At 35.3% G+C, this 24791-nt stretch overlaps 1 protein-coding gene across 2 annotated transcripts in view; it reads left to right on the forward strand.

Annotated features, from left to right (window-relative positions):
• Positions 1-24791, forward strand: part of Smg5 (Smg5 nonsense mediated mRNA decay factor) — a 241817-nt gene that overhangs the window by 187326 nt on the left and 29700 nt on the right. For both annotated transcript variants that reach the window (XM_090373113.1, XM_090373114.1), the window contains 2 exons: positions 14459-14524; positions 17404-17560. In XM_090373113.1, coding sequence (XP_090229239.1) covers positions 14459-14524; positions 17404-17560 — 223 coding nt within the window. The remainder of the gene's footprint in view (positions 1-14458; positions 14525-17403; positions 17561-24791) is intronic.

A 24791-nucleotide genomic window follows, 5' to 3' on the forward strand; every position in this document is an offset into this window, starting at 1 on the left:
TTTTTTTAGAAATTATTAGCCATGGATAAATTTTTAGTGAAAAGAAATCAGAAGAGGCAAATTGATAACGAGCTTGGAGAAAATGACAAAACCAAAAACGAGCAACCATCAACATCAAAAAAGAAAACATTATTGTAAATATGATGATGATTATTTGGGGATGGGATTTTCATATGCTGGTACCCAAGATTGTCCTCAACCTTTGTGTGGCATGTGGCACACAAAGCTTGAGGACAACCTTGTCGAATGAAAATGGTGCCGAGTAAATTGCGTGGTCATTTTTCTACGAAACACAAGAATTTATCGTCCAAAACTGTGGAGTATTTTCAAAGACTGCTGGCCTCTACTAGAAAACAAGGTACAGAATTTTATAATATGGCTGAAATATCTGATGAGGTGCAGGAAGCTGGCTATTTAGTAGCCAAACTGGTGGGGGGGGGGAAGAAATCTCACCTGGTTGCAGAAAGTCTGATTCACCAGCATGTCAGGTAATTGTGAAAAGTATTTTGGGAGAGGAAGCTGAGAAAAGAATAATGACTGTACCACTTTCGAACAGCGCAATTAGCAAGAGTATAAAAAAATGTCCAATGGTATTGAAGAACAATTTTTTTGAAATATTAATAATTTTGGGTGGTTGTTTGCATTGCAAATAGATAATTCAACAGATATTAGTGGAAAAGCCCAATTAATAGCATTTGTCAGGTTTATCGAAAACGACACAATTATTATTATTATTATTATTATTATGAACTCAATGAAAGAAGAACCAGCCAAGATATTTTCAAAGTAATGAATACTTATTAACAAAAGTGTGATATATTATAGAAGTCGTGTTGGCATTTGTACCGACGGTGCTCCCGTGGTGACAGGAGCACTAAAAGGATTTGTAAACTTAGTAAAACAACACAATTCAAATATTATTACAACACACAGTTTTATACACAGAGAAGTTCTAGTGGCGAAGACAGTGGTACCCGATTTAAAATTTGTACTTGATTAAGCGGTTAAAACGGTCAGTTATATCAAAACTAGACCACAAAAAATACTTATTTTCGGAAAATTATGCGAGGAACTGAAGTCTGCATTATTTTCCTTTAAGGTGCATACTGAGATTCGATGGCTATTTACTTAAGGAAATGTACTTATACATATGGACGAGTTGCATGAGGAAATGCTCATATTTTTTTCACTGGAGCAATCAAAATTTTGTGATGAAATTTAGTGCTGTAAATTAGCTTTTCTAACAGATTTATTCACGCAGCTTAATGAATTAAATATCAGTATGCAAGGCCCATAGGAAAATTTACTCACTTCTACTGACAAGTTGTTCGCCTTTAAAGAAAAGCTGAGTATATAGAAAAAATACGTAAATGAAAAAAAAAATTTAGAAATGTTCCCCTTGACTGCCAAAACGAATTATACTAAAATAATTAACATAATAAGCGAAACATTAGAGTTGTTGAAGACAAAAATTGAGCATTTCTTTCCATCCCTTGATACCAAAAAATATTTGTGGGTTGAGAACTATTTGCAACAAGAAACCTTCTAACGTCAGAACTTAATCTGCAAGAAGAAGAAGAAGAAGAAGAAGAAAAATTGACTAAATCCGTAGTGACCAAGTCGCTGGAAATTCACTTAACACTAATATTAGCAAAATTTGAATTAAAATGAATATCCGTGAATTTCTGAAAAGGCAATTAGAATTTTATTGCCAGTTTCCACTTCCTATTTGTGCGAAACTGGGTTTTCCACTTAAAACGAGATTAAACAAAAAAAGAGAGACTAAAGTCGGTAGAAGAGGAGCTGAAAGTAAGCCTATCCACAATAAATCCTCATATTAAAAAACTGTGTCTCCCATTAAACCCAACCATCTCACTGATTAAAATGTTAAAATTGTTTATTTTTTTGTATTTATATAATTATGTTAATTTTTTACATATTTTCTTTTAAATTTCATGCAATTCATGTATATTCAAAATTAAATAATTTAAAACAAATAATAAATGTATTTATTATTTGTTTTAATCATTTACACACAATAAATCCTCATATTAAAAAAACTGTGCCTCCCATCAAACCCAACCATCTCACTGATTAAAATGTTAAAATTGTTTATTTTTTTTTGTATTTATATAATTATGTTAATTTTTTACATATTTTCTTTTAAATTTCATGCAATTCATGTATGTTCAAAATTAAATCATTTAAAACAAATAATAAATGTATTATTAAATATACCTAACAGAAATAACTTCCAGTTTGTGAATATATATATATAGTTTTTATTTATAAATTTTATTTACAGATATTTATAATATATATGAGTATAATAGCGATTGTGGTGTGCTACAAAATTTTAGCATCTTTTAAAGTGTGCCGCAACAACGAAAAGGTTGAGAAACGCTGGTCTAAACAAATTGAGCAACCATGTTGAAAAGTAATTGCTATGTCCATCATCTATAAACATAAACATGATGTTTTGTTCATTAGTAAAATAAAACTGTTTGTGTATATACGCCAAACTTATGTAAAGAAATGATTGTTGTCAGGGTCAAAAATAGTCCTCCACAAAGGCGAAACTGTTTCTTTTCTTACATAGTGAATTGATTGCCCTAGGCATTTTTTAAATTCTGTTTGGTGGGAACAGGTTCCAGGCCAGATCAAAGTGGCCACTGGCCTGAAGAAGTCAGTAACAGAAAAATTTGCATAGCATGAATATAAATTAATCTACAAGAAGAAACCATTAGTAGGTAATGAACACAGTCTATTAATGTGGAATGTATCTATAGTGCAGACTTTTGTCACTGACAGAGGGAGTTTTAATTTTTGAAGGAAAATGATACCCATAGGCATTATTTGAATTCTACTCAATGAGAACAGTTCATGAATTTATCAAGTACAAATGCTGAATAAGAAATATTCAGAGAATTAATTCTAAAAGTTATACTGTTTTCTTAATTTTTTTTTTAAATAAAAAAAAAAAAATCTTGAATTACACAATTTTATTATCACTGAAAATAGATTGATGGAGAAATTGTCATAATTTAATGTTAAAATTGCAGTAGGCACTTTCCATTTTATAGCATGAATCAGCACATGGGGATTTTTTTTCCTACTTCCATCCTTTAAATGCTTATATTTGCTGAGGTCTTTTTATATTTTTTCTGAATTTGTTTTGTGGTAAATAATGCTACAGAAGCTACAAATAAAAAGCTAGTTTCAGAATGGGTGTTTTTTTTTTTTTTTTTTATATCCTAACCCAGTAGTTTTCAGCCGGGGTGGCATAACAACATTCTTGGGGTGCCATGTAATTTGGGTTTAAGTTACTTAAAGTTATTATTATTATTTTTTTTTTTTTTAATTTGTATCTTTATTTCATTATAAAAAGGTGTATGGTATCCATTGAACTGTATCTTTTTAATTTTGTGGTGTTCTATAATTGATCTTTATTTAGTACCTCCATATAAAGAATAAAATTATTATATAGGTATATATTAAAAGGTCAAAAACCAGTGTGCTAGGTATTTCTTTTGGCTTAGGGGTGCCATGAAAAAATTACTGGGACACTAAGGGCACCGTGAACTGAGAAGGTTTGGAACCTCTGTCCTAACCTTTAGGAGTTCATATGCTTGTCAATTTTTTGCTGAAATGGTATTATTTTCTAAAACTTACAATTAACAGAATAATTGAAAAATAGTAATCTTTGCATCCTTTATGCATAAAATTTTCAATTTCTTCAAATTCTCAAGAGAGTGGATTTTAATGGAATGAAATAGTTCTTGAGCTCATCAGATACAAATATACTGTGAGAAATATTCAAAAGATTTATCCTTGAAGCCATAAATGTATTCATACCAGTAGTCAAGTTCCACAAATGTAAAGGTTAATGGTTTAATTGAGTAAAGAAATCAAGCATGGGACAGTTACAGACAATCGCACGATTCCAAGTTGTATAAATATCGTAAGAGAATATATTAAAAAAACCATGAATGGGACAAGGTGGACAAAAGCTAACTATGAGAAAGCACTGGCAAAGGGAGCTAAGAATGGAGATGAGGTTCTTCTCATGTGTAAAAACAAGAAAGCAGGTTCCTTCACTGGTTGCAGGGGAAGGCTGATAGAAACCTGAGTAGAAATGGCTGATGAGCTGAATAGATATTTCTCAATGATTTTACAGTTGAAAGTAAGGTCAAATCTCTGGGGAGTGTTACGGAGTCAGATTGCTGTGAAATTACAGTAAACCCCCGCTATTCGCGGTCGCTGATTTAATATAAAAGGAAACCTAAAAAAAAATGTGAATTTTAAAGTGCTGTGAACATTTTCCGCCATAAAAAAACATGGGCGTGGCTAAAATTATCTTTCCCGGTCGAAACAGCGCTCAGTGGTTGGGGGGAGAGGGATGACAAAATTCTGGCATGGATGTTTCTCGCTACTCCTTGTTCAGTATGTGTTATGCGCTTGTCATGGAAGGTTTTGTCGTTTGCTTTTAATTTATATGCTTATAAATTGAATAAATTTATCAATTTATAAATTGATATGCTTACAAAAGTGATAAATTTACCGTTTTGCAGTGTAAAACAGGCTTTTTCGAGTGTGTTAACTGAAGAAAGTGACTTTATTGTGGACAAGTTCTTTCTGACCCGTACAAAAATATGGCTACGAATAACAAGCGAAATGTGAAAAGATCAAAGAAGGTGATGACATTACCGAATAAAATTGAGTTATTAGACAAAATTTCTAATGGTGAAAGTGTCTCCTCAGTGGCAAAACATTATAAAATCAATGAGTCAACGATACGATCAATCAAGAAATCGGGAAAAAAAAAATCCGCCATAGTGTCCGGCGTGCTAATTGCTTCAAAAATTTGCTCTGTAACTCGTGATGTTAAATTAGAAAAAACGGAATAGGCTTTAAATCTGTAGATAGAAGACTGAACTCAAAATAAAATTCCGTTAAGTTCACTCATCATTCGTGAAAAGGCAAAACTCCTTTATCAACACTTTAGCGAAACTGGTGATAGCATTGGCGGGATAAGTTTATTTTTAGCTAGCAAAGGCGCTGGTTTCAAAGATTTGTTTGAAATTTCTAATAAATATTACATTTAATATTAAATTGTTTCTTATTTTTATTTCGATGCCATATGCTTGCATTTCACTATGTACTGTCTATGTACATAGTCATATTATGAAGATACATATAATACATACGTACACAAAATTTTAGACTAGTTTTTCTTATATATTTCATACTTTGGAACGGAACCCCTTTATTACTATGGGAGCCATAACTCAGTATTCGCGGCATTTCTCAGGAACGTAACCCCCACTATTCGCGGGGGTTACGATCTCTGAGAAGCATTTGTTAGAAAAGCTACTGAGCAGAGATACTTGGTAGCTTTAAATGATCGCAAGGCTCCAATGGAGTATAGCATATAGTCAGTTAAAATTAAAAAGGGTTCATGTAAGTGTATCAAAACATTGGGGGTGTTAATGAGAGCATCATTATATTCTCTGAAGATTCCCTTGTACAGGAGAAATTAAAATGTCTCCCCAGTGCACAATGTCGTGCTAAAGAGGAGCTGGGTAAATATAGACTAGTGTGTTTGAACTATGTGGTAGGGATGATCATGGAGTGTTACTATTAATAGTGGTAAATGGTGCTGTATCAGCCAAAAAAAAAATCCTATTTCACCTATTCATTCCCTCCAATAGTTTGTCTAGTTCTTTGGATTTACTTAAGCTATCCACTTTCACAACATCAGATGGAAGTTTATTCCAACAAACTACCCACTAGCTAAAGCCAAACCTCTGCACATCTATTCTGCAACCATCCTTCCTCAGTGTGAATATATGTCCCCTTGTGTGCATAATCTGAACAAGAGGAAGACTCCGATGAATCTGTGTTTAAGGATGTGATTCAGGACCATCTTGACAAAAATGTCAAGATCTATCTTGAATAGATTCCAGCATGGTTTTGTTAAGGTGAAGTCATACTTGACCATTCTGGTAAATTACTCTGCTGTAGTCATTAAACAGTTAGATACAGGTAACAATTTTGACATTATATACTCAGACTTTAGTATGCTTTTGATGTAGACTTAGCTTTTGATGTCATTCCTCATGGAAAGATTATAAACCAGAAGTTGGAGTTACTGGTAAGATCCTACACTGGATTGTGATGGGCTGGGCTAAAAGATAGGAGGGCTGTCATAAATGATCAGCCTTCAGAATTCAAGGAATTTTTCTTGAAAGCTACTAGGCTTTTCACACCAATTAAGAAATACTGTTCAAGTTTTAGGCCTAAATGGATGTCAGATGAACTAATGAGACCCATGGCAGAAAATAAAAATGCATGGGATGCATATAAATTATCAGGAGACACAGAAGCCTGTGGTAGATATGCTAGTCTGTAATCAAGTCACAAAGGAGGTTAGGAAAACGAAGGCAGATTACGAGAAATCTTGGGCAAAGCATGCAGAGAAAAACAGCAAGGACTTCTTTACTTATATAAACTATAGAAGGAAGAGGATGAATCAGTTTGGTCCATTTGATATCAATGGTTTGAGTGTTGATGATCCTACTCATATAGCCGACAAACTGAACAAGTATTTTGCAACTACATTCACACATGAGAAAAATACTGTAGGGAAGTGGAGGACAGAATCTTATTAAACTCTAACAGGGAGCTTAATGATTTTGTAATAACTGAGGGAAAAGCGGAGGAGAATTTGTTGAAGTTAAACGAAGAAAGGCACCTGGGGTGGATGGGATATATCCAGCTATATTGAAGGAGACAGCAAAGGAAGTAATAAAGCCCTTAGTCATAATTATGAGAGCATCCTTGGACTCAGAGGAGGTACACACAAACTGGAGATGTGCAAATGTATCCCCAATTCACAAAGAGGATCAAAAGGTGACAAAAGTAATTACAGACCTGTTAGTTTAACTTCTGTTCCGGGGAAAATAATGGAGTCACTGGCTAAAGAAGCACTGCAGGATCATCTAGGCAAGACTGCAGTAATAATTCTGACAAAGCATGAGTTTATTATGGGTAAGGCTTGTCTGACCAATTTGATTGGTTACTATGATGTGATCATCCAAGTTTCTTGCAATGACCGACTAACTAGTTAAAATAAATTAATGATATATACGTGAGATAAAATAAGATAAAAGCATTAAAATACAATAAGGTAAAAGTGTTAAATATATTATAATAAAAGCATTAAAATGCATAAGCTTGTGAAGCTAAGTGTCTCTTCATCAGCTAGTCGGTGAGTTCTATACTTCAGTATACATTGACGGTTACATTAGCAAAAAGTCAGCTGGGCTTGATCAAGAGTTTGGTGTCGGTAGAACAGAATTACATGTTGTGTATGTAATACCGCCAGTGCTCATCGCACTGCAATACAGTACATTCTATAATAGGGTGTAAGTGCACTCCCCTCGTGCAATTTGTAGTACTATTATTGGTAACTATGTGCAGTGCTTCAAGCCATGAGCGCTGGTGGTAATCACATGAATAGTCAACGATTTCAATATCCCATCAGGGATCAAGATTGTGCTGCTCAACCCAATAATGCTTGGCAACTGCAGAGCATTCAAAATTAGCGGCTCGCAGAACCATCTCATGCTCAGAAACTCGGTCTTTCAATCTTCTACCAGACCCAGTCTTTTGGTCTAGCTGATGAAGTGCCTCTTCATCAGCTAGTCGGTGAGTGGTGTACTTCAGTATATATTGATGGCTACATTGACAAAAGTCAGCTGGGCATGATCATGAGTCTGGTATCGATAGAACAGAATTGCGTACACGTGATGACCGCTGGCGCTCATTGCACTACAATACGGTGCATTCTATAATAGGGTGTAAGTGCACTCCCCTCGTGCGATTCATAGTACTATTATTGGTAGCTATGTGCAGTGTTTCAAGCCATGAATGCTAGTGGTAATCACGTGAATAGTCGACGATTTCAATATCCCATCGGGGATCAAGATTGTGCTGCTCAACTCAATAATGCTCGGCTACTGCGGAGCATTCAAAATTAGCGGTTCGTAGAGCCACCTCATGCTCAGAAACCAGGTCTTCTACCAGACCCGGTCTTCCAGTCTGGTAGGAGATTGAAGACAGGTTTCTGAGCATGAGGTGGCTCTGCGAACCACTAATTCTGAACGCTCTGCAGTCGCCGAACATTTTTGGCATCAAAAATGCTCGGCGATTGCAGAGCGTTCTTGATCCCTGACTGGATATTGAAATCGTCGACTATTCACGTGATTACCACCAGCGCTTGTGGCTTGAAGCACTGCACTTACGCCGTATTATAGAATGTACTGTATTGCAGTGCAGTGACCGCTGGCAGTCATCACATGTACGTAATTCTGTTCTACCGACACCAGACTCGTGATACATGATCATGACCAGCTGACTTTTGCTAATGTAACAATCAATGTATACTGAAGTACACCGTTTACCAACTAGCTGATGAAGAGGCACTTTGCTTCGAAAGCTTGTGTATTTTAGTGCTTTTATCTTATTTTATCTCTGTTTTATCTTATGTACATGTCATTTATTTATTTTAATAAATTTATTTTAACCAGTTTAGTCGGTCGTCGCAAGAAACTTGGAGGATATGCAACCCGACGCACAAGGCCTATTTTCTAATACAGTGGATTCCGGTTAATCAGGGCAGCCATTTATTTGGGGCAAATCTTAAAAAACAGAACTCAATTGAGAAAATAGCCAGGGTTTACTTCGCTTAATTGGGACAACATGCCATTTAATTGGGGCAGGAGACCACAGCACTTGAGATTACCCTATGATTGTCTCCAACCGTACCACGTGGCTCGGTCAGATTTCTGGAGGTCACAACCATAAAACAGTTAGCAGTCACCTGTTTATTGGGCTTTTCTGTTAGCGAAATCTATCATAAACGGATAGTAAACTAGATCTTATTGAATTTGCGATAATACTGACAGCTGGAATTCTGTGGGTTATTATGGTGAAATGTGTTTACACTTCCATGAAATCTTCAATCATATAAAAAAAATTTTTATTTTCAGAATCTTCTCTTCATTCCTATTTTTAAAGCTTCGTAACTTTTTACTCCATCCGTTCTCACTGCGCATATCGTGTTACTTGCAATTTGTGTGTACTGAGTTCTTTGTTATTGATTGCTTATCTTTTTACTGTTTTAAATTTTAACACTCATTAACAAATGTCAGTGAACAGAAATGTCAACTAGTGTGTATGTACATATTACAGTACGTATTAATTATTCCAATTATCACGTATATTCTTCCGATTTTCACATATCATTTAATTTTTTAATTGGTGAGGTAATAAAGGGTAAATTTGTGCTTAATATAGCTTTACTTTTATAGCATGTGGATAATATTCCTCCTATTGTTGCTAATTAGAATCGCTGTTTAATAGAATTAAAATTCAATTCACAAATGTGATCATGTATAGTGAACGGTACTTTACTATGGTGAGTCCATCATAGCGTGATTTGATTGTACATAGTGTGCATAGTGTTGGGGGAAAGGCGCCTCCAGTGGTTTCCCACATCTGCGCTATATGAACTCTGTGGAGACAAACAGTATCACTGTGAAAGCCAGAAAATTTTTTTTTGTTGTAAATGAAGTATTGTGCTGGCTTTTGGCTGCAGGGCCCCCTGGTGGGACCCCACGTTGCCCGCATACACTGCTATGAGGTAGCCAGGCTGCCCATAATTCTCTGGCTATCTCCTCCAGGTCACCTGGAGGAGACTGGCCAGTTTTGATTTGATTGTACAGTGAACCAATTGTAAAGCGGGGGTCCATTGTATTTTTAACTATTTACGTGAAACTTCGGATAATTGGGGCAGCCGCTTAATCAGACCAAAATGCACTAGTCCCGATGTGTCCAAAATAACCAGAATCGACAGTATTATGATGTTGTCACAAAGGAACTGGATGCAAAAAATAATTTTGACATCGCATATTTGGATTTCAGGAAAACTTTTGATACTGTTGCACATGAAAGACCAGTATGGCATTACAATGGAATGAAGGGATGGTTGAGTGGGAGATGACAGAGTGGCAATCAATGGAAATGTCTTCATGGACTAATGTTATTTGTGGAGTGCCCCATGGTTCACTGTGGCCCATTGTTGTTTTGTATATTTGTCAATGATATTGATGAACGTATATCAAGCTTAATGTCCATGTTTGCAGATGAAAGGTTGTTAATGACAGTATGTTACTACAACAGGATCTAGAAAAGCTGGGCAGATGGGCTGAGAAGTGGAAACTGAAGTTTAACATTGACAAATGCAAAGTACTGCATATGGGTAGAAGTAACCTGAGTGTAGTACCACAGAGTTGGTACTTTTCTCTGTGGTTACTTCTACCCATATGCAGTACTTTGCATTTGTACTGAATGAAAAATACGTAGAGAATGAAAAAGACCTAGGGATAATTGTGCAGTCGGATATGAAGTTTTTGAGACAGTGCAGACAGGCTGCCAGAGCAGGTCATGGGGTCTTGTCAATGATATACAGGAATTTTGCTAGTAAGGATAAGGAGGTGATTGATTATCCCTTTGTATAACGTAATGTACAGGCCTCACCTTGAGTGCTGCGTACAGGTCTGGAAGCCTCATTAGGTAGAATATAGGGTTGCTAGAATGAGTACAGAGAAGGGCAACAAGACTAGTGAGGGGAACAAAGGGGTGCTCTTACGAAGTAAGGGTCAAGTTCTGCAGATTGCAGCATCTGGAGAGTAGGCACCTGCTAAGCGATCTGATTTAGGTGTATAAGGCCTTGAATGGATTGAGCAGGCTCAATGCTAATGAGATTCTTCCTCTTGTTCAGATTGCAAACCTGAGGGGGGGCATAAACTGAAATTGAGGAAAGACAGTTGTCGAATAGATGCGTGGAAATTTGCCAACTTACCTCTGTCTTTGTGGAAGTTGATAGCTTAAATAAATTCAAGGAAGAACTGGATAAACTTTTAGAGCAAATGGGTGTGTGAAATGTGATTTATTTTTTTTTTTTTGGTTGATGCTGCTAAGTTTGCTTTCTTGCATCATATGCCTCTGCTAATGCTAATGTATCACCATAGCAAGTGAGGTCCCATTCTCTATTTAATTATTCACAAATAATAATTGATTGTCTGTATCCATAGGAAGCTCGTTTTTGCACCAGTAAAATCAAAATCAATCAATCCATAGGAAGCTTTCAAAGTTTGGCGATCATTTGAATGTGGGAAGGGCAGTTAACAATTCAAGCTAGGCTGTGATGCTTCAAAAAGACTTGGATCTGTTACATGTATGGTCAGAAAAATTCCAACTACAGATTAATGCTTCTAAATGTAAGGTGATGCATTTGATGGACAAAAATCATGCAATCATGTATAAGTTTTGGAGGGGGAAGAGATGAGAACAGTTAAAGAAGAAAAAGACGATGCTATAATTCAACCTGACAAAATTTCCATGCAGTGTGAACAGGCAAATAGGTAGGTACATGTTGTCCTGTGTTTGATTTATAGGATCTTTGCTGGTAGGGAAGAGGACTTCATTATCCTCCTACACAAGATGATGGTTAGACCACATTTAGGTCTGGAAAGAATTCTCGAAAGGGATCAAAGAAGGGTAACCAGTAAATTGAATGAGGAACATCTGTTCTCTCTCAGCTGACATTAGAATGAATGGCCACAAATATAAAATATTACGGAATAACTAGATGATAGAAGAAAAAGAATTAGAAACTTTGGCTCTCATAAAATTCACATATGGTCAGTGGCTTATCAAACACTGGAATACGTTGCCTCTCAAAGTGGGAGGGTTAGTTAGTGGCAGTATCTTGTGGGAGTAGATTAGTGGGGATATTCTTTTCTGTCTTATTTTATTTTTATTTACATCCACTCCCCAATTAATGTAAGGGTTGCATTTCACTGAACTCTACGTAAGTTGGAATTTCCCCCATGCTTGTGCAGCACTCACAACTGTACTTGCTGAATTGATTGAATCAAAAAAGAAATGTTCAACGAACATGTGAATAGAATTATTTATTGTATTTAATCAATTTTTTATCTCATGTGCAGGAAAAATTACAAAAGAGTGCAATTTAAAAAATTTAAAAATTATAAAAAAAAGAGAGGAGACTGCATAATTGTCAGTAAGTTTTACCTCTCGAGCATTGTTGCCAGAATCAACGTCTTCAACTGATAAGTATGCCCCTGTGGAGGTTGAGGACTATGGAGATCTAGAAGAGGTCAGCCGCTCAACCTTACAAAAGAACATATAAATGGATGACTGAACAGTGACTTTTTTTCTTTTCATCGTAGATTTTTTTTGTAACAAGCACGCATATCATTCACCCCTCTGTTAACTTTTAAGAATCGTTTGCTGTCAGGATCTATCATCTCAGACTTCACCATTGCCATCTCTCTAGTGATGAAGCGTCTTGGCTACTCATTTGGTTCATCTTGAGCTTCGTCAGCATTTTCTTATTTCACTATCACTGCCTGCAAGTCAATAAGTTCTTCATTATATAATTCCTTCTCTTCTTCCTCTATTAACTCCTCCACATCTTTGGCAACAACCTCCAACTAAAGTAGCTCTGCAACCTTTACATTCTTATCTGTAACCTCTTCATATGATTTGTCTTTTTCAAAGCCTTTTACATGCTGTGGGCATATTTTCTTCCATGCGCCATTTAAACAACTTTTAGTAATTTCCGCCCAGGCCTTATTAATGTTAAGATGGTGTCGTAAATATTGTAAGATTTCCAAAAGTCTCTGAACGTAAAATTTTTCTCACCGTCTACCACAGACAATGCCTCAGCAAATGTTGTGCATAAATAGTATGCTTTCAAATTCGAAATAACACCCTGATCCATAGGTTGGATGAGTGAAGTCATGTTTGGCAGTAGAAATATGACTCACGTTCGAATTGAAATTATCTAGATGAGTAGGATATCCAGAAGCGTTATCTAATAGAAGCAGAATCTTGAAAGGAACGTCGTCTTTACAATATTTTTCAACCTCGGGAATGAAGCAGCATTTAAACCAGTCCTCAAAGAGAAATATTGTTATCCATGCTCTCTGGTTTGATTGGAAATGCATGTGTAGGGTGGCTTTATTGATGCCCTTAAAATGCACAAAGATTTCCAGAATGCTATACAAGCAGTGGTATTAATCTGTAATCTCCCCCTACATTAGCCCCAAACAAGAGCATGGCCCTATCCTTTGAAGCCTTGAAACATGGCGTTGTCTTTTCCTCTTTGGCAATGTATGTTCGATCCCTTATTTTTTCCAATAGTCTTATCAGGTTTAAAAATTTGCTGTGTTGAATAGCTGCTTCATCAATAATTTTTTTCCAACACATCACAAAATTTCTCTGCGGCTGCAGAATCGGCACTGGCGACTTCACTGCATACTTTAACGTTGTGGAAACCAGTGCGATGCTTGAACCTATTAAACCACCTGTTGCTTACCATGAACTTGGATTGGGGTTCGCCATACTTATCCTTAATATCTTCATAAATACTTCTTGCTTTTGCTTGAATGGCCATTGGACTCGGACACTTGCTTTCGAATCTGATTTTCCATCCATATTATTAATAGCTGTTCCATCTTCTATATAACACCTGAACACTGTTTTGTGATCACTGTTGATTTTAAGTGCATTGATCCTTTGACATGTTCTTTTATATGCTCACTGTCCTTTAAAATAGTATTCACTGTTGAAGCAGTGAGACCTTGCAGTAGTTGACAAACTTTGTCCTGTTTCGTACTTCTTAAATCATTTTCATCTTCATTTCTAAATAAATTTTGTTTTGTTTCCTGGCACTGCCACCACTTGCACTTTTCGTTGATCCCTTTCTCTTCATCATTGTAATACGCAAATAGGAATGAAGGGAAGTTTCTGAAAATTTGTTTTTTATGTGATTGAAGATTTTGGTGAAGGGGAACACATTTCAACATAATACCATAACGTAAAAACCCACAGTTATTGTGATTATCACAAATGCAATAAGATCAATTTTAGTACCCATTTATAATAGATTGCGCTAACAGAAAAGCCCAATAAACCAGAAAGGGCAAGTTTTATAGCTTAGTAATATAGCAAAATTTTCAACTTCCAAGGACTTGGAACAAATTTTTAAAAAAAAAATATATATATATATGTTATTGAGTTCACATTACAATATTTTGACAATACCTCCATTTATCTCTACAGATGCAAAATACGTTTCCATATTTTTTTCAGTTTTCACCGGCCAGCAAAAAGTTACATAAAGTCAAATTATTATTATTTTTAATCTATTTTATTTTTTTTTTATTATTATTTTTTTTGTTGTTGTTTAATGCAGAAAAGGTCTGTTTTCCTTGCATCATGTTGCCTTACTAATACTTAAATTCATGTGCTTGTTTGTTTAAAAACAAAGACATTTAATTATTCAAGAAACCATATTTTATAGGTTGGAAGAGACATGGAAAGCCAACGCAAACAGCTAATGAGAAGCATGGCTCATCTTTGGCTGAAAGTGAGTTGTTTATTTAATTTTTTATCATTGTTTTCCACTCCCTTTTATACACATACTTAATTGGTTTTAATCTTAGTTCACACAAAATATATTTTTGAGATTATCTGGATTATATCAATTCCCCCCCCCCTACCCACCTAGTCTATCCTTAGAATAAGCCAAACTAACTGATAAAAACTGAAATTAATTCATTTACTTTGCCAGTTGAATATTAACATTTGTATCATATATGAATAAACCAGTTCATATCACTTTCTTTATTAGCCTTGTTGGTATTTTTCAAAATTTGAACATGAGAACTTACTTTTAAAGCTTATTTCCCAAAATATGGAATAAATATGAAGTGCGGCAATAAAGCTCATGGACTGGTGCAATAAAAACAACACCGAAGTGAAGGAACTCAAAAATGTCTCTGTTTTAAAATAAGTGCATTCAGTCTGGTGGTGATTACTTCAAATAAACTAATTATGAATGAATGCACTTATTACACTGTCCTAAAAGTTTCTGAAAAGAGTCAGCAAAGGTGTCCAATGAGATAATGTTCAGTTTGATGGTCACGTTTTTTACCTTTGGGGACAGATTTCACTTTGGGAAAGAGAGAAAGGTCTGCTAGCACTAGATTAGGAGAGTAGAGTGGATAGTTGATCTGTACAATTCTGTTTCTTCAGAAATATCTTCATAATGAGTGGAATGGGTTGGCATGCAACAAGAAGCAGCTGCCTCTTTTTCAAAATTGCAGCCTTACCCAGGAAATACACTTCAATAGTTTTGGAAGCACCTTGTACATTAGAACATAGCATTGACTTTGTTCATTGCTCCATTGCAAAATTGTGATACGGAATGTTAATGCTACTAACAAAACTGGTTGTTACTTGCAAACTGTCAGCCTACTAGACAATCTGTACTACCATGTGTTGGAAAGGCGCCTCCGTAGCCAGGTGGGAAGGAGCAGCAGTGTGTAGCACACGCTTCTTGATTAGACCGAGATTCGAGCTCGTCACCACCAAATACGGAGGATGCGGAAAGGTCAGGGAATGACCACCGCATATCCCAGAACAATATGGCCTTAGTTGCTAATGCTCCTAAAAACCAAACAACAAACAAACAAACATGTGTTGGAACTACATCATACCACTTTTCTTTATTTTCAAACTCTTTGAACATGACCGTAAGAGCACCAGTCCAGGAACTTTATTGTAACAGCTCATATTCTCTGTTTTGAAAAATGAGCATTGCTATCCTGTGGTGAATATTGCAGTGAATCAACATGACCCACTGAAGATCCAAAATTTAAATTTAGTAATACTAGTTATTGTTTTCATCTTTATTTATTTTCTATAAATAAGGAGTTCAGATTTGTATTGCATTTTTGATAGTTTGGTTTGCATCTATGGAATTTTGTTGTTATTAACTAATATATGGGGTATTTCAATTAAAACTTACCTGGGTCTATTTCACTTATTTTTAGATTTTTATTGGAGTTATAACAATTATTGTGGAAGAGACTAATCAGATTGGCCTCTACAGCTAGGCTGTTTTATACAACTAAATGCATGTACTGAACAACAAGTATCATACAACCAATTTTTTTTTATTCAAATAAACTCAGTTTGTTTGTTTCAGTATTACATAGATGACATTTTTGGACTAAGCTGAAGACTGACAACTTTCCCATTGAGAAAACAATTAATTAGGCAAAATTTAAATTTACAAATTATAAAATATAAATGGTAATTTAGCCCTTAACATCGAATTCAAAAAAGCCCAAATATGACAATAATGGTCCAGTAACAAATAACCTAAATCATAGAATAAGCAAGATAGACCCCGTTGCCTTTTACTTGAAACACCCTATATATTATCTTTCTTAGATTTTAATGATGAGTCTGTTCTTACTGAAACATTATCATAATAACATTATTTTAACATCTTTAATAATATATAATCACATTGACTGACCTGAAAAGTTTTTTGTATCCATTATAAAACTTACAGCAACTAAGAAAACTTAATATGTCTGAAGCAGACAACATGTTAAGTTTCCTATTTCTTTACTTTTACCATTGGTTCATATAAGCCAAAAGAAATGCACATAAAGATTGTGAATGAGTTCCACCACTGCGTTCACGTAACTTTTAGACAAAAATTATTTTATTAAAAATTTGTATAAAATTTTGAATATACCACATGTTCCTAATCTTACTTTGATTCCTTAGATTCTAAGTGTGGAATCTAACTGCATGTTAACTTAAAATAAACTACAGTATATCCTCATTAATTTGATATTGAATTATTTGATTACATTCAATAAACATGTAATTCACATGTTTATTGAATGGAACTGACTTTTCTGTCATGAGAGTTTATTCTCCCTCCATATCTGTTACAGCCATATGTTTCCCTCAGTGGCCTACCCATTAGTGTACTGCTTTGGCTTATTGAACAAATTCCTGTTGTCAGAGCAGCTGATTTTCCTTCCACACATTATAGCAGTGCTTCACAATGTTAAAAAAACTTCCTAGCTTTTTAACATTGTTCTCTATATGGGGGTCATCTTTAAAAAATTTGCAAGAAGTACGACTTTTCACCTTTACCAGAATCAAAAATTCTGGTAAAGGTGTTTCCAGGTTATGTTTGAATTTCAGCAGTTAATTGGAACTGTTTCTTTGCTAGCAGCTGGGACGTATAGTGTTAAGTTTCAAAAATTGAGGTTAAGGGCTAAGTTCCAGTATCTCCAGATTTATGAGAATGTTGTATTGATATATTTGTGCAAAAATGGAAAGTGTAATCTCACATAGTTTATAATTAAGCACTGTTTTCTAAAAAAGATTTATTTCATTGCTCTATGAGATGCAGTTACATTTATTATTATTTCATAGGCAGAAGTTAATGACTTGGAAGTGCTTGTTGAAGGTGGTGCCAGTCCACAGTTGTCACCATATTTAGTGCCTGATACCAGTGCCATTTGTAACCATCTCCCTTTGTTAAAGCAGTTAGTTCTAGCCAAAAGATTTATTATAATAGTACCATCTGTTGGTAAGTTTTACTTTATAACTAGGTTATTAATGATAATATATATATTTAAGCTAGAAGTAATAAAGTGAGAGCCAAAGTGCATAGCAGTGTTATAAAAGTTGTATAATTTTAAATTTATATGGCAACTGCACATAGGTGCAATTGCCATATAACTTTTTTAACTTTTAAAACATAATTTACCTATAACTCCATATTTGTCACTTCTACTCATTTTATCCATGCTGTGTGTGTGTGTGTGTGTGTGTGTGTGTGTGTGTGTGTGTGTGTGTGTGTGTGTGTGTGTGTGTGTGTGTGTGTGTGTGTGTGTGTGTGTGTGTGTGTGTGTGTGTTTTTTTTTTTGTTTGTTTGTTTGGTTTTTTTTTGGTATTGGCAATTTCATTATCTGTTTTATACATGTGTTTATCTTCATTCTTTTTCTGGACTTTCTCTCGGCGTTACTTTTCTTCCAAACAGCTGCTCACTCTGTATAAATCACAAATCCACCCTGCCATAGAATATTGTTCCCACATCTGGGGTGGTGCCCCCAAAACCTCTCTCAGGCTTCTTGATTCCATTCGGAAGAGAGCAGTTAGGTTAATTAATGATTCATCTCTAACAGAGTCTCTCCACTCGCTGTCTCATAGACGTACTGTTTCTACTGCATGCCTCTTCTACAGATACTTCCATGGCCACTGTTCTTCTGAATTGGCTTCTATAATTCCCACTCTCTCTTTCAAAACAGTCCAAACACGTGCCGCCACCAGCCAACATCCATTTACTGTCCAGCTTCAAACTCATAGAACCAACTTTTCATCTTCCTCATTTATTCATTCAACTGCCGTTTTCTGGAACAACCTTCCTTCATACGTATTTCCTGAAAATTAGTCTACAGAAGTTCAAGTCCAATGTCAACAAATATCTTCTTTTGTCTTCTCAACCTCCAACCCAAGCCTGGTACTAAGTACTATAGGTTCTATCTAATACCTCTCATGTTTGGGGTTTACATAAAAAAATAATAATAAATAAATAAAAAAATAACAGGCCTTATGGGAAAAATAGGGTTAAGTGCCGACCACCCAATATTGAACACAGACTTTTAACCAAAACATTACCAAAACAATAAATAATCATAATAAAATACAGTTATTGCTAATGCTTTTGCTTCTATCATAAGCAGACTTGTTCTTTGTCTTGGCCTAATGGATTTTGTTACTCTTTGTTGTTCCTGCTATTAAAATTGCTTTTATTTTCTCTGAATTCTTTCTAATTGTTCTCGGCCTATAGTACGTGCAATATCGTGTTCTTTCATTTCACTCAAAGCATTTCACAATTTCATATTTTTCCTCTATCGACATAGGCGGAGTGGCCATAAGCCTTGCCGGGGAAAACCCCAGTGGGCCAGGATCCAGTGTGATTTTGGCCATAAACACTAGTATGAGGCCGCTACAAGTTTTCCCCGGTAAGAATTTTTGACCCAGTCCGCCTCTGTCTATCAATATTGCTTTTCTTTTTCTCTCTGAATCTGTAGTATCTTCACCAGGACATTTCCTTTTCATACTTTTTTTGAGTATTTTTTACTCGTTTTTGGGAATAAAGCACAATTACAGTATAAAAGGACAAAAATGAGGAGGCATGCGTGATACACATAAACAAAGCTGCACCTAGGTAGTAACTGAAAAAACAACGCTGTAAAGGCAGAAACACACTATTATCACCTCACACTAGCTTGCATTTTACTAAAGCACATTTCTGGAAATCACTACCATAAAACAATATAAACGATTTCCAGTTGCATTCCTGCTAGTGGAATCTGTTATAAATGGGTAGTAATCATATAAAAAACATAAATACATTTTCAGAATCTTCTCTTCGTTCCTATTGTATTGCGTTCGGTTGGGGTGATTCCCATGTTCGACTGCCATTTCTTGTAAACACAAAGGCGAATTGTGCATAAGCAAATTTGGTTCGTGTTATATACGACTTTGTTCCCCTATTTATAAATCATGCATGATCGAATTCATGTAGTGTAAACTGTACCTGATTTTGAACTGGTGTTTCTTGACTACACTGGATGCCACTTACTGATGTTTGTTTGAATATAGCCTAGAAAATCCTGTTACATTATCAACACTGTCTTACCTAGCAGTGCAACACACCACATATTTGTGATTGTTTTTCTCCTCTCCTGAAACAAAATTCTAAATTAGTAAGAAGAGAGTAGTGGTCTTTGCAGAGAAAGTTAAAATATACAGGTTCTGACAAACAATTTCACCCTTAAATCTAAAACTGTGAATTTGAGCATTTCTTTTGATAAACAAAAATTAAACTGTTCTTAGTGGCCATTTGGGCTCCCAACAGTCACAAGACAGAAATGCTAGGTTTCAACACATTTGATAATATCAGATATAAATATAAATGATGTAAAGACCCAGGCACATTTTTAAATTTAGAAAAGATCATGTTAACTTTTATACACTTTAAATTAGTTATATACAATTCAAATCACTGACTTCAGTTTTGCTGATACGATATTATTCATATGAAAACTTACATGATCAATGTAAGTTTTCATATGAATGAAAACTTACATTCATATGAAAACATTACATTCATATAATGGCCACCAGAATAACTCTGTTTCAGACTAAATATTCACATTTGAAACAGTCAATGTAATTAGTAATTAGCTCTGTGATAATTACTGTACATTTAAAACTGTACATTGAGAACATGAAAACACTTGGCAGCATTCATGAAAACGTGAGTACTATCAAGAAACAGTGATGGTCATAATTAGCTCCTATAATTATGACCACCACTGATATTGATAATTACTGTATAGTTAAAGCTTTTACATTGAACACATGAAAACACTTGGCTGCACTCATGAAAACATGAGTGCTATCAAGAAATAGTGGTGGTCATTAAATCTTTTAAAATGACAATTTCTACCTTGTTTATCATTTGAACTTTGGTTCTTAGTCTAAGGTTATTTGGCAGAAAAGTGGTCCTAATGGTGGACCACTTTTATTTGAACATTTTAGCTTTTTGAAGTGCTGTAAAGCTCTTTGCAACCTGTGAATTGGTTTTTTCCTGTATTTGACTTCTGGTCCACAGAGTCAAATACAGGCTACCTCATTCAACTGGCTAACTTTTCTGCCATACCAGGAAGGTTGTGAATTGAACATCATACTAAAATCAACCCCAATCCACTCTTGAGGTTCACAGAACCTGAACTTATGTGAATAACAGCAAGGATGTCAGCAACCACACAAACATTTCACATCATCGCTCACCTAACTAGTGCTTTAGAATAGTAGGCAAGAACTGTTTCAGCATTTTGTGTGACATTTCTTTTTTTTTTTTTTTTTTTTTTTATGTGAACCCCAAACACGAGAGGTATTAGAACCTATAGTACTTAGTACCGTGCTTGGGTTGGGTGTTAAGAAGACGAAAGAAGATATTTGTTGACATTGGACTTGAACTTCTGTAGATTGTAATTTTCAGCAAATACGTATGAAGGAAGGTTGTTCCAGAAAATGGCAGTTGAATGAATAAATGAGAAAGATGAAAAGTTGGTTCTGTGGGTTTGAAGTTGGACAGTAAATGGATGTTGGCTGGTGGCGGCACATGTTCGGACTGTTTTGAAAGAGAGAGCGGGAATTATAGAAGCCAATTCAGAAGAACAGTGGCCATGGAAGTATCTGTAGAAGAGGCATGCAGCAGAAACAGTGCGTCTATGAGAAAGCGAGTGGAGAGACTCTGTTAGAGATGAATCATTAATTAACCTAACTGCCCTCTTCTGAATGGAATCAAGAAGCCTGAGAGAGGTTTTGGGGGCACCACCCCAGATGTGGGAACAATATTCCATGGCAGGGCGGATTTGCGATTTATACAGAGTGAGCAGCTGTTTGGAAGAAAAGTAACGCCGAGAGCGAAAAAGAAAACCAAGTTTTTTAGATGCAGAGGAAGCAATATTTGTAATGTGCTTGTGCCAAGAGAGATTAGAAGTCAGGGTAATCCCCAAAAGAGATATATCATTTTGCCTAGAAATCGACATTTCTTGTGACATTCCTTGCATCAAACATTTGAGTACAGATACTCGAATCAGGAAAAATGCCATCTTGAACAGTTTGTAGTGACATACTTTGTCTTTTTAATTTTAATTTTATACATTATTGAACAAGTAGGTTAAAGCCCTATTCTGTACATTGCAGTGGGCAAACTAGGTTTGCTGCATATGGCATCGGTTTTATATTGTGGGGGCACTTTGCTATGGACTTCAGCAGTGGAGTAGATTTCTGTTTATTTAAAGTGTCTGTTATTGGGATCTGGTCAATGGATAAGTAGACATTGTAAAGACCTGAACAACCCAGTGACAAAATATCTGCAAGATGGTACCGTACGTAAAATAAACTAAAGTAAATATAGCATATATAGCAGTGAACAAACTGGATGAGGCTATGTTCTATCTGTGAATATAACCACAACATAATTTATATCTTTCTCATATTGGCTAAATTAATATGCTATCTCCTCATGTATGTCTAACATGGTATTTCTCAGCCTGTGTGCCGGGAGTATACTTCAGGTGTTCCACGGAAAATGCAAATTAAAAAAAAATTAATAAGTCCAAGTTTTATAATAAAAATTAATTCAAGTAAAAAAAATTGTTTATTTACACTGCACCGATCCCAGCCCCTTCTAGCATTCAGTGTGACATCATGTTTTGATTCCTAGTAGTAGATCTGTTCACCTTTATTCAGCAATTTTATAATTTCAGAGACTTTCCCAGACATCCTGCAGTTGTATAAGTGCAGCTTGTAAGCAGCATAGTAAGAAATTTCCTTTGTGTTTTTGTATCTCTAAAACGTCATATTCAGTTAATTCATATAGGACAGGTATTTTCAGTTAACTGTATTAGTACATTCTAGAAGTAACTTTCATTTTTTTTATAAATTATTAGCGATGGATAAATTTTTAGTGAGAGGAAATCAGAAGAGGCCAATCAATAATGAGCTTGGAGAAAATGACAAACAAAAATGAGCAACCATCAACATCAAAAAAGAAGAAAACGTCGTAAATATGATTATTTGGCGATGGGATTTCCGTATACTGGTACCCAAGATTGTCCTCAACCTTTATTGTGTGGTTTAAAATTGTCGGTTGAATGAATCAATGGTGCCAAGTAAATTGCAGCGCATTTTTCTACAAAACACAGGAATTTATCGTCCAAAACTGTGAAGTATTTTAAAAGACTTTAAGATCTCTACTAGAAAACAAGGTACAGAATTTTATAATATGGCTGAAATTCCCAAGAAGCTGGCTATTTAGTAGCCGAACTGGTGGCAAAAAAAAAAATAAAGAAAGAAATCTCACCTAATTGCAGAAAGTCTGATTTTACCGGCATGTTGGGTAATCATGAAAAGTATTTTGGGAGAGGAAGCTGGGGGAAAAAATAATGACTGTACCACTCTCGAACAGCATAATTAGCAGGCGTATAAAAGAAATGTCCGATAATATTGAAAATAAGTTGTTCGAAATATTAATAATTTTTGGTGACTGTTTACATTACAAGTAGATAATTCTACAGATTTTAGGGATAAAGCCTAATTAATAGCATTAGTCAGGTTTATCGAAAACTACACAATTATAATTTTTTTATTTTTTTTATTTTTTTTTGTTGTTGTTGTTGTTGCAAAGAAGTCACCAAAAGAACAACCGGCCAAGATATTTTCAAAATAATGAATAATTATTTACAAAAGTGTCGTATTTTATGGAAGTGGTCTTATGCAATCAATCAGGTTCAGTGGCTATCAAAAAGAAATGCAATTATTCGTATGTATGAATTGTTTGGGGAAATGCTCATATTTTTTTTCACTAGAGCAATCAGAATTTTGTGATTATTTAAGTGATGAAATTTGGTGCTGTAAATTAGCTTTTCTAGCAGATTTATTATCGCAGCTTAATAAATTAAATATCAGTATGCAAGGCCCATAGGAAAATTTACTCACTTCTACTGACAAGTTGTTCGCCTTTAAAGAAAAGTTGAGTATATGGAAAAAATATGTAAATGAAAAAAAATTTAGAAATGTTTCCCTTGCTGCTAAAACAAATTATGCTAAAATAATTAGTGTAATAAGTGAAACATTAGAGCTGTCAAAGACAAAATTGAGCATTACTTTCCATCCCTAAATGCCAAAAAAGTTTTGTGGGTAGAGAACAATTTGCAACAAGAAACCTTCCGGCATTAGAAATTAATCTGCAAGAGGAAGAAGAAATGGCTGAGATCTGTTGTGACCAGTCGCTCGAAATTCATTTTAATAACACTAATATTAGCAAATTTTGAATCAAAGTGAATATCCAAAAGTTTCCGAAAAGGCAATTAGAATTTTATTCCACTTCTTATTTGTGTGAAACAGGGTTTTCCGCTTTAAACGAGATTAAACAAAAAAAAGAGAGAGAGAGACTAAAGTCAATAGAAGAGTAGCTGAGAGTAAGCCTATCCACAATAAATCTTCGTATTAAAACACTGTGCCTCCCATCAAACCCAACCATCTCACTGATTAAAATGTTATAATTGTATATATATATACACTGTGCTGCCATTTTATTAGGTACACCCTTGCTGTGCACACATGGTTTGTCCCACAACATTGCAAGTAACCTGACCAGAGTTGTGGACATAAATGCAGCAGAACAACCTTTCTAGTATCAGTTAAGCATACAAACTGTAGCAAGAGTGGGGAAAAGGAGTGATCAAACAGATTTTGAACTTGGCATGAGTAGGTGTAAGACGTGCTGGACAAAGCATCTCTGAAATGGCAGTTCTCCTCAACTTTTCACACACCACAGTTTCAAGGGTGTATCGAGAATGGTGCAACAAACAGAAAACATCCTTTCAACAGCACTCCTGTGGAAGAAAATCGCTTGTTGATGACAGAAGTCAGAGGAGGATGGCTAAAATTGTGCAAGCAAACAGATGGGTCAGAATACAACCTTGGTGTGCCGAAGAAAATATCGCAATGGACCACTAGTCACACTTTGTCGCAATTGGGCTACAACTGATGGCCACATCACATACCTTTGTTATCAATGAAGAACAAGAGAGCACACCTCCTGTGGGCACAGCAACACCAGCACTGGTCTATTGAGGATTGGAAAATAGTTGCTTGGTGTGACGAGTCAAAGTCCTTTGATACATCATGTTGATGGAAGGCTCAGAATTCAGCGAAAACAACATGAATCCATG

The sequence above is a fragment of the Mastigoproctus giganteus genome, chromosome 5 (assembly GCF_048544385.1).
Source record: "Mastigoproctus giganteus isolate SK-2022 chromosome 5, ASM4854438v1, whole genome shotgun sequence".
Lineage (NCBI taxonomy): Eukaryota > Metazoa > Arthropoda > Arachnida > Uropygi > Thelyphonidae > Mastigoproctus > Mastigoproctus giganteus.